At 43.7% G+C, this 11,403-nt stretch overlaps 1 protein-coding gene across 1 annotated transcript; it reads right to left on the bottom strand.

Annotated features, from left to right (window-relative positions):
* Positions 1-1,594: 1,594 nt before the first annotated feature.
* On the bottom strand, positions 1,595-6,178 carry LOC129233046 (beta-2 adrenergic receptor-like). The gene is made up of 2 exons (XM_054867128.1): positions 6,003-6,178; positions 1,595-2,420 (listed from the first exon to the last, which is right to left on the bottom strand). Exons 1-2 carry the CDS (start codon positions 6,161-6,163, stop codon positions 1,595-1,597), a joined length of 987 nt encoding a protein of 328 aa, XP_054723103.1. The 5' UTR covers positions 6,164-6,178.
* Positions 6,179-11,403: the final 5,225 nt, after the last annotated feature.

Genomic DNA, 11,403 nt, shown 5'->3' with positions numbered 1-11,403 from the left:
TTCAAAGAATGTGTTTTACATGTTTTCTGCCTGCGATTATCCGACAACAGAAATCAGAATTAAGGGCAGTTCACTGATCGGCCATCCGTCCCTTCCATCCCGTTTTTTGACGTGACGGACTGCCGTCGAAAACAGAGTAGCATTCACATACGGTCGCGGCACAACAATCACGTGGCTGAACTCACTCAACCAATGAAATGCTGTCCTACTTTTGACGGCCTCAGATATCAAGGTTCTTCTGATCGAAACCGGTCCCGTCCAAGACGGCTTGCTGTCATGGCAACCAGAAAAGAAAACCTGTTTCGGGAGAAAAGAAACGTGATGGACGGAACGGACGGTCGATATGTGAATAGACCCTATTACTGTTATTTTGGATTGACGGGAGTCGGGTGTACTCCGTTCGCAGAAGTTAGACAAATGGAAAGTTGGGCTTTGACACAAATGTGGCGCTTTCTTCTTTTGTAATGAAATCCAACTCAATTAGAGTCTCTTTTTGTATTTTTTGCTCAGGAAAAGGGTTTTCTAACGGCAGAGTTGTCCCTCCGTCAAACATCCCAGCCCCTGACTGAAGCTTTCTGATTGGTTAAAGTCTTGATCGACTGTTCGGGGTCTGACTGAGGTTGGTGACTAGCAAGTAAACAACTAGCAACTAACCGTAAGTAGCCACTTATAATTCGACAGTAACTATCCATCTGTAGTTGGATTATAGTGCCGTGCTAAAAACAAAAGTCGTACCTGCATATTTTATCAAAATTGAGTTATTGTCGCCAGATGGTGTTTTGTAATATATTGTACCTAAACACACTTTTTACGGTCTTTCCAAACGGAGGATTAAAAAATTCTGAAAAGTGCAGCTGAAACAAGTATATGCAGACGTGAAACTTTAGAAAGCAATTTTTCACGTTGAGCTCAGCTGTAGATACGCGCTTTTGCGCTCAGTACGGCAGTATGGCTCATCCAACATGGAATCAAAATTTTTGTCTCAACTATTCGTAGAATTGCTCGTGCAAAGTGAGTATTGAAAAACTGCGAATGGTGTGTTGCAGCAGAATCAAATAATCAATCGCAGACTTGATTGTGCAAAGGAAGTATCGGAGAGCTGCGAATGGAGCGTTTGCTGCCGAATCATCGCTTTTTAACATCGAGCGCAGTCGGGTAACGTCAACGGGGTGAATGAGGAGAGTGGCGCATGCGCAGATGACTCGACGGGGCGAGCCTTTTCTTTAAAGTTGAAAAATGGCGGTGAGTGAAGGAAAGTGAGAGGTTCGAATCTGTCAGGAGACTCTCGTCATCCACCCAGACAACAATCGGTGAGACAACATAACACGATATCAGAAGATCCAACAGGTGAATAGGTGTCTGGAAGAAGGAGTTCCTCTTTTCGTATTTTTCTTACGGAAGAAGGTGGATAGAAGGAGTTGGCATGGATTTTGTGTCTAAAACTGCAAAAGAACTTTCGAACAAAACGTGACACAAAAGAATTTTCGTAATAGTTTCGAACTCTATGCCACGAAGCCCGCAGGTGACGAAGACACTTGTCCTTCCTCTAGAAACCCGGTCGACTGGTTTGCAAGCTCTGGAGGGGGGCGGGGCTTCAGAGAAAGTGCTCGTTGGCGTGGTTCTTGGCCACGCCCGGGACTGTGAGGTAGGCGGAGGAGGACTGCGGCAGGAGGTCGAGTTCCACGCCCCCAGACGGCCACGACACGTGGTCCATCTGGGGGCTGAGGCAGGGAGTCCTGGCCTCCGGGGTGATGGCCTCCGCGTTCATGCGCAGGTGGTTTTTCCCGCCGCCGGCGCTAGTCTCGTCTGCGTACGCACCGTCCCCGTGTCGCCTGCAGCAGAGCACGACCCGGAAGGCCTCCTTGAAGTCCCTGTTGAGGAAGGCGTAGATGCAGGGGTTGAAGGAGGAGTTGAAGTAGCCCAGCCACGTGATGGCGCTGCGGATCTCGTAGGCGAGGTAACAGTCCGCGCAGTAGGCGAGGATGACGTACATGAGGAAGAAGGGCAGCCAGCAGACGCAGAACACGCCCATCACGATGCCCAGCGTCCGGATGGCCTTGGTGTCCGTGACGACCTGCTTGCTCCGCCTCCGCAGGCTCCGCCTCATCCCGGCCGGCCCCGCCCCCATCAGGGAGCGCTCCAGCTGGCGGATCTCGCGCGCCTGCCGCTCGGCCACCAGCAGGATGCGGAAGTAGACGTAGAACATGACGGGCAGGGGCAGGTAGAAGGAGGTCAGGGAGGACACGGCGGCGTAGATGCGGTTGACGGTGAGCGAGCACTGGGAGGAGGGCTGGAGGACGGAGACGGGGTGGTCGCTGTACCAGCCCAGGAAGATGGGGATGAAGGAGATGGCGGCCGAGCACAGCCACACCAGCGCGATCACGACGCCGATCCGCTTGCGAGACACCAGAGACCTGTACCTGCAAAAAGACAGACGGGAGAACATTTAGGAACGAACAAGTACAACATATTTCTTATCAGACATAGACTAATAATAAGAGTAGACCGAGCTATGGCAACCCTTTTGCTGCTCATAAACCAAACCATGTGACTGGTGGATATCCTAGCAACAGCGGGCCTTGATCGTAGCAGACGATCAACGCCCGCGAGAAATAAAATAAATAGAATACGGAATAATGATCTTTTATGGAGTCCGATTTGTAAATTAGTTATTCTAACTTGTAAATATTTTATTAATATATTACTGAAAACTGTTCAAAACTAATTACGAATGTCAAAATAATGCATAACTAAAAGAAAAACAGTTCAATCTCTGATCCTGAAAAAAAAAATTATAATAAAAACACATTACGTCTTAAAATACATGTCGAGTGCCAAACTATAGATAATGTTGCCATCTAGCAACCATGCCGCCAAAGTTTTCGCCAAGCCTTCCACCAGTCACATGATGTATCCATCAACCAATTTTTTCATCAGCAAGTCTGGGAAAGCTCGGTCTACTCTTATTATTAGTCTATGTTATCAGACTAGCCCAGGGGTGATTGTGGGCCGGTATTTTACCGAATTTCCGGTATTTTCGGACGTATTTCCGGCATTTTCATGTCCGAAAATATCAGAATTACGTTCTTTTTTTCGTTATGCTTTTATCTCCCTACCTCCGTAATTTATTTTAAATTATATAATACTCATCAAATATACCTGCAAGAGCCTTAAGATGGACAACTATCCCTTAAGATATACAAATGTCAAGATAATTTGTATAACACCAGCTCAAAAGTAACTTTGTAATCCATTAAAAATTTAATTAAATGTGCACATAATATTTTGACACAGAACTATTTAAAACTATGGCAAAGGTGCACTTAAGTAATAGGGGCCAAAGATACCCCCCCCCCCGTTCTGGTTTTGAAACTTTCAGGTATTTTTTGATGAACTCACAATCACCCCTGGACTAGCCACAGCGGTAGATTAGGTAATGAGCAGCCTGTAATTTTCGTTGTGGCGACCCTCTAACTAACTATTCTAAGGTCGACTTTTCTTTCGCGTCTATTGATCACTTCTGCTCCATTCAGACAGAAATGAATTATTAGCGACTTGCCAGTAAAATATACTGAAGTTCGGGCAGGAGTTGCAGATTTAGTTACCAGGTCCACCAACAGGGGGCGCATCAAGTAACGAAGAACTAGCGATCCTAAATACGGAGAGATTGGACAACTTCGAAATGTCGGCCATCTTATGTCCAAAGATGCTCGCTCTCCGTAGACCTTAATGCATCTTCTGCCTCAAATAGCACTGTACATTGTATTGAAAAAATTAGAAGCTAGTTATGATATCATGAAGGGAAATATACAGATCGCAAATATCTGTTTGTTTTCTATCTTTATGAACAAATTTTTGAGGAAAAAAAATTCGTTGTACGCGCTATGACGATACGAAACAATTGGCGGCGGATTGCCAGACTTTGAACTCACTCCGCTTTATAAAAATACGAGGAGAAAAAAAAAGTAATTCTGTACTTAAAAGATTTAATGTCCTACATTCCGTGTGAAAGCTAGAAATTCACACAGCGCAGCATTTCGAGCTGACGACACTTGGACTAAACATGGCGGAGATCGGCGCACCGTTGTCCAATCTCTCCGTATACATCTCTCCGAATTACAAAGAACTGTTTAGAAATTGAATCCATGATGCTTGCATTCGGAACTCTGTTACGTGATCTTTGCGAGTCCTTGTAAATGGCTGCACAGCGAAACACCGGATGAAAGTGTCACGGATTTCAATCCTCTGCTCTTCTCCCAATCCTGGTGGGCCTCCTGTTGGCAGAATTAACTCTGCGAATCGGAGAGAGGGAGTTCCATGGTGTCCCGAGTGTAATGCCGCGAGCAATATGTTTCTATCACACACACTGTAAAAAAAACTGTAAATTTTGAAGAAGTTATCCGTATTTTTTACAGAAAAAAAACTCTTCGTAATAAAATACAGGATTTCTCTGTTTTTTTGAATCTGTAACCGGTCATAAGCGTTAACTGTTACCATCGCTTCACCGCGTACTTTGTTTTTCTCCGAAATTTCGCCCACCTGTTTGGATTTTGGTTCTCGTGCTCGAGTTTTTTGATCTTACATTTATTTAAAGCGAGTAAGTCTTAAATCGTTCGCAACTTCCATTTCATTGCATCCTAATCAATATTTTATTATTATGTTTTTTTGTCATCTGTTACAGAGGCATATTCGGAAATTTACCTTTGTATACATGTATTTCGTAGTAGTATAGTAAATATTGAAATGGATTTATGAAAGTATAATTTCATTTTTTAATCTTCATAAAATAATAAATCAGTTTGAATAAATAATAAAAATACGGAAGATTTCTGTAAAATAAACGGAAGAAAACGGGCGTCCTGGCTGACAGTTTTTTTCCATAAATTTTACGGATTTTTTTTACTGTGTAGCTTTTGTATTGGTTTTGAAAATGTACCAGTAACTTTTGGGAGTCTCACCTTTTCGGGAATCCCTAATAACATTGTCACTGAGTGGAGGAAAGATAATACTATAGAAAGCAGCCTGAGTGCATTTGATTATCAATGCTTGGGTGATATTTCGAATGAGTTGAATGGGGGAAAAAATGCTCCTCCAATATATTATCGTTCGCTAATTATTTATTGTTGACCTGTTAAAGTGCATGAAAGACACCGCCAACTCGGTCATTTCCAGCCGAGGACTGCAGTTTCGTGCTTATTAGCACTCATCAGCCTGGCATAGGAAAGTGACTGAGCTGGAGATGGAAAATCCTCTTAAGGAAGCCAAGAGTGCCCACAAACTGGTAGCTAATATAAAATTAGCTCAGACCAGACGAGTGACCGAAACAAAATGGTTCGGTTCGACTCGAACATTGAAGGCAAGGCATGGTATATTCAGTAAGTTACCGCCCTTTGGCCAGGGCTAAGGCAGAAATACTTAGGTGTCTTTCATGTATTTCTGCTTTAGTCCTGGCCAAAGGGCGGTAACTTACTGAATATGTTAAAGTGGTCTTTGATAGTGAAAAGGTAAAAACGAGACAGGCTTTGAGGAGCTCCGTAGCAACCCGATTCCTCCGTTCTGAGTTTCACCACTCCTCTGCGATATGCAACTCCGTGCAGGTGAAGGAAACGAGGCGTGGCCGAGTGTCCCGCCCATAGACTAATAATAAGAATAGATTGAGCTATGGCAACCCTTTTGCTGCTCATAAACCAAACTATGTGACTGGTGGATACTGAAAACTGTGATCAAAAACTAATTACTAATGTCAAAATAATGCATAACTAAAAGAAAAACAGTTCAATCTCTGCAGCTGGAAGAAAAATTATAATGAAAACACATTACGTCTTAAAATACATGTCGAGTGCCAAACTGTAGATAATGTTGCCATCTAGCAACCATGCCGCCAAAGTGTTCGCCAAGCCTCCCACCAGTCACATGATGCATCCAGGAACCAATTTTTTCATCAGCAAGTCTGGGAAAGCTCGGTCTACTCTCATTATTAGTCTATGGTCCCGCGATTTTACCTGAAGGGCTTGGTGATGGCCCAGAAGCGGTCGAGCGCGATGACGCACAGGTGGAGGATGGAGGCGGTGCAGCACATGACGTCACACGAGATCCACAGGTGGCAGGCGACGGGACCGAAGCGCCACTGGCGGTCGAGGTCGTAGACGATGGAGAAGGGCATCACGAGGCTGGCCACGGTGATGTCTGCGGTGGCCAGGGAGGCCAGCAGCAGGTTGGTGATGGAGCGCAGGCGGCGGAAGCGCGTCACCACCACCAGGACGAGCACGTTGCCCACCAGGGTGGTCGTCACCAGCACGGAGCAGACGATGGCGCCGAAGATGCGGAGCCCCAGCTCCCCGCCCCGGACCTCGCTCCAGTGGAGACCTGGAAGAGAGAAGCGGCGAATCAGCGGTTTGCGAAATCGGTGCTTTTTACTTCCTTTTGCAAAAAAGGAAGTATTGTATTCGCGAAAAAAATTTCACCCAAAAATCGGTCTTCATTTCCATTTTGCTCACCCCCAAATGAATGTTGAGTTTTTTTTTTCAACCCGACCACACGTGGATATGTGCCTAGGAACGTACAGACACCCGAAATATCCATTTTGACGATCCCCGAGTTAATTACAACGCGTTTTCTCGTGACGTCTGTATGTACGTATGTATGTGCTTATGTGTGTATGTATGTCGCATAACTCAAGAACGGAATGTCCTAGAAAGTTGAAATTTGGTACTTAGATTCCTAGTGGGGTCTCGTTGTGCACTTTCGTTTTTGGTTGCGTTCGGATGCTCCATAGGGGGTCTTTTGTCCCTTTTTGAGTGGAAATCATGGTTAATTTCGATGAAAACTGAAGTGGTGTTACAATTTGGAGGACACTTGGCAATAGATCGCCAGGCTTTTGGTCGCCAAGTTTTGTCGCCAACTTGGCGACAAATTTGGCGATTTTAATTTTAATTTTTTTTTTTGATCTGGTTTTAATTTGGCCACTGTTGGTGATATTTAGAGAGTAAACTATTGAATCACATTGAAATTGGCAGTAATGGGGAAATGACATTAAATTGGAGTAAAAGGAAGTCATGTGATGCACACATCAGCTCGTTTGCTTTAGTTTCGACATTTGGCTCATGAAAAGAAAACGAGCTGATGTGTGCATCACATGACTTCCTTTTACATCCATTTAATGTTATTTCCCCATTATTGGCAGTTTTAATGGGATTCAATAGTTTACTCTCTAAATTTCACCAACAGTGGCCAAATTGAAACCAGATTTTAAAAAAACTTAAAAGAAAAATCGCCAAATTTGTCACTAAGTTGGCGACAAAACTTGGCGAACAAAAGACTTGCGATATATCGCCAAGTGTTCGCCAAACTAAAACACCACTTGAGTTCGCATCGAAATTAACATGTATTTCCCCCAAAAAGGGTGCAAAAGACCCCTGAAGAAATACCGGAATGCGATCAAAAGGAAAGGTGCACAACTAGATCCCACTAGGAGTCTACGTACCAAATTTCAACTTTCTAGGACATACCGTTCTTGAGTTATGCGACATACATACGCACATACACACACACACGCACATACATACGTACGTACATACAGACGTCACGAGAAAACTCGTTGTAATTAATTAGGGAATCGTCAAAATGGATATTTACGGGGTCTATACGTTCTTAGGTATATATGCACGTGTGGTCGGGTCGAAAAAAAAAAGCTCAACATTCATTCAGGGGTGAGCGAAATGGAAATGAAGGTCGATTTTTGGGTAAGAATTTTTTCGCGTATACAATACTTCCTTTTTTTTTTGTAAAAGTAAGTAAAATGGCGATTTCAGTTTATTTATGGCTGTTAAAAACTAAAACTTTCGCAGTTGGCGACAATCAACACTTCAATTCCTAAATTCTAGGGTTGACATTCACTTGTAAATATCGCCAGTCGCTTTGAGCAACTTTTCTTTTGTCGCCAAAGTAGAAAGTAAGTAAGTCGCAAAACGGTCCTTTGACACCAAAGTACCGAATTCCCACTAGGAAACCGTACGATATTTTTTCTGACGCTTTAATTACTCGCCCTCGTGTCCCCGTTATCTGGATATATTGTCTTGGAGTCTAACGAAAAATTAAAAACCCCAAAATTGGCGAGAAAGACGCGCTTTCAGTCACCATGTGGCAAGACATGAATCTGCAAAGCATGTGAAAGGTGTCTTCGACATCTCGCCGAAACTCGCAAATTTTGGCGACTTTTCTTGAAAGTCGCAGACAGACATTACTGCCACTTTTTTCGAAAACAAGGACACGAGAGCAAATAATTTTTGCGTCCCAAAACATGTTTTACTATGCTTCACAGTTTTCTCACTATAACTTAATGTACAGTTTTCTAGTTAGTAATGGTTTCCAACCTAACAATAGGGAAATACTGAAATTTTGCGCCTTTTTCGTGCTTTATTTTCTACGCAAATCGAATGAGTGCTTTTTTACTAATAATAAAGCTGAAAGTTTCTCTGTCTGGATGTCCGGAGGAGTGAAAGCGGTGTTTTTACCCGGGATGCATCGCGCGAAACAAGTTCGTCTACTAGCCCCTAAGGATGCTGGGTAAAAACCGCTTTCTGAACCTCTTTTTACTTGGAAACGGGGAATTTTTCAATCAGGTTTTTTGCGGATTTACCGGGTCGAAAAGTAAGTTGTGAAAGCGGCTAGTCATAACTGACATAATGTTGATAATGAAGCGGCTCTACACCCTCTCCCGCATCGTTCTAAATCGCAGATACGCCCTCTTCCGGAACACTCTCGGATGAGATACGCCCTCCTTCGGATCACTCCAAAGCGGGGTACGCCCACTTTCAGACCACCCTAAAGCAGGGCTACATCCACTTCCGGAGCACTCCAAAGCGGGGCTGCACCCACTTCCGGATCACTCCAAAGCGGGGCAACAACCACTTCCGGATCACTCCAAAGCGGGGCAACAACCACTTCCGGATCACTCCAAAGCGGGGTACGCCCACTTCCGGATCACTCTAGCGTGGATTACGCCCACTTCCGTATCACTCCAAAGCGATGTACACCCGCTTCCGGATCACTCCAAAGCGGGGCTACGCCCACTTTCAGACCACCCTAAAGCAGGGCTACATCCACTTCCGGAGCACTCCAAAGCGGGGCTGCACCCACTTCCGGATCACTCCAAAGCGGGGCTACACCCACTTCCGGACCACTCCAAAGCGGGGTACGCCCACTTCCGGATCACTCTAGCGTGGATTCCGCCCACTTCCGTATCACTCCAAAGCGATGTACACCCGCTTCCGGATCACTCCAAAGCGGGGCTACGCCCACTTTCAGACCACCCTAAAGCAGGGCTACATCCACTTCCGGATCACTCCAAAGCGGGGCTGCACCCACTTCCGGATCACTCCAAAGCGGGACTACACCCACTTCCGGACCACTCCAAAGTGGGGTACGCCCACTTCCGTATCACTCCAAAGCGATGTACACCCGCTTCCGGATCACTCCAAAGCGGGGCTACGCCCACTTTCAGACCACCCTAAAGCAGGGCTACATTCACTTCCGCAGCACTCCAAAGCAGGGCTGCACCCACTTCCGGACCACTCCAAAGCGGGGCTACACCCACTTCCGGACCACTCCAAAGCGGGCTACGCCCACTTCCGGATCACTCTAGCGTGGATTACGCCCACTTCCGTATCACTCCAAAGCGATGTACATCCGCTTCCGGATCACTCCAAAGCGGGGCTACGATTACTTCCGGAACATTCTTAAGCTTGGCTACTCCCATTTCCAGACCGCTCGTAAGCTTTGACACGCCCACTCCCGAGCCACTCTTGGGCGGAGGTTGCTCCGTTTCCCGATCACTCCCAGACGGTGACACTTCCACTTCCGGACTGCTCTATCTTTACTAATAATAAAGCTGAAAGTCTGTCTGGATGTCTGTGACGCACATAGCGCCTAGACCGTTCGACCGATTTTCATGAAATGTGGCACATAGTTAGTTTGCAGCATGGGGGTGCGCACCTCAAAGCGACTTTTCAAAAATTCGATAATTTTCATTTTCTGTTCCAATTTTAAGAACATTTTAGCCATCAAATTATCATAACGTGGAATAGTAAATAACGGAATTATCATAATGTGGAACCGTAACATGGGCAAGCAAATGAACACAGGCAATTGGCGAGAAATATATCATCCATTATTTGTAGATATACAGGCGAACCAAATGACCTTTTAATTTTCTACTACGGGCAAAGCCGTGTGAGTACTATACTAGTAGTAAATAAGAGCCATCTGTGATTGAACTTTCTAAATAACAATGATCAGTTTCTTTTCTTCCACCGTAAATGATGAAAAAACAAAAAACGAAAACCTTTTTCTAAGCTATCATTGTTATTAAGTTCATTTTCTTGCAGTAAAATTCAAATATATAGTAAATCTTGTTATTACAAAGATTCGGTTTTATCGAATATATTGTCTGGGTCCCTTCCCCCTCGGTATAACGCAGACTGTTTACAGCTTTTTTGTCTCCTCCAAGAGACCCCCGTTAGAAAGTTCACTTCTTTACTAATAATAAAGCTGAAAGTTTCTCTTGAACTCTGACACGCATAGCACTTTACCATTCGGCTGATTTACATGAAAATTGGCACAAAAGTTGTTTGCAGCATAGGAGTGTGCACCTCGAAGCGTTTTTTTTTAAACTTCAATTTTATTCGTTTTCATTTACAATTTTAAGTCCATCTTTCACATAAATTTGATAATATGGTTAAGAAATATTTCTTTCATATTTTTAAATTTTAAATCATTTAAAAGCTTGGAATTTTCTGCATAAGATGAAGTTCATCCGAAGTTTCTACGAGCATTAGGAGAGCTGTAGGAATCGTTTAAAGACCAAAATCCAAGGCCTATCTTAAGTAACCCACACAGTTCTAAATGATTAAACTCGAGAATAAAAACAAAAACTAAATATAAATGGAATGTTTTTCCGAAACGGAAATTAACTTTTGTATGTTACGTCCATGGTTACGTATTTTACTTAATTGATTGTTCCATTACTTTAAATAAATAAATAAATAAATAAATAAACATTTAAAAAAAATACATGCTTACTTTTGAGATCCAAATCTTCTTCTTTTAGATTGAAATTGAAGTATTTTAACAGTTAAGAAAAAGTCGTCTGCTTTTATTTTCTTAGTTTTTATGGAATTCGCAACTCCAGAGCTCGAATACGCTACCTTGCGGTGGTTGACAACACTAAAGAAAAAGGTAAAACATTCCATTCCACGTGTTTTCTTTGGCCTAAATTACAGGCTTCAGACAGTTTGTGGTGTAATGTAACTTCAGAAGAATAGAAGAGAAAGCTTCCCACAAACACGATGAAAAATGACTATCATTCAAAAAGCGTCAAAGCGAGTTATAAGTTACGGCATTTGT

This window comes from Uloborus diversus, unplaced genomic scaffold (assembly GCF_026930045.1).
Source record: "Uloborus diversus isolate 005 unplaced genomic scaffold, Udiv.v.3.1 scaffold_15, whole genome shotgun sequence".
NCBI classification, from domain to species: Eukaryota; Metazoa; Arthropoda; class Arachnida; order Araneae; family Uloboridae; genus Uloborus; species Uloborus diversus.
This window is presented reverse-complemented; position numbering and strand designations above follow the sequence as displayed.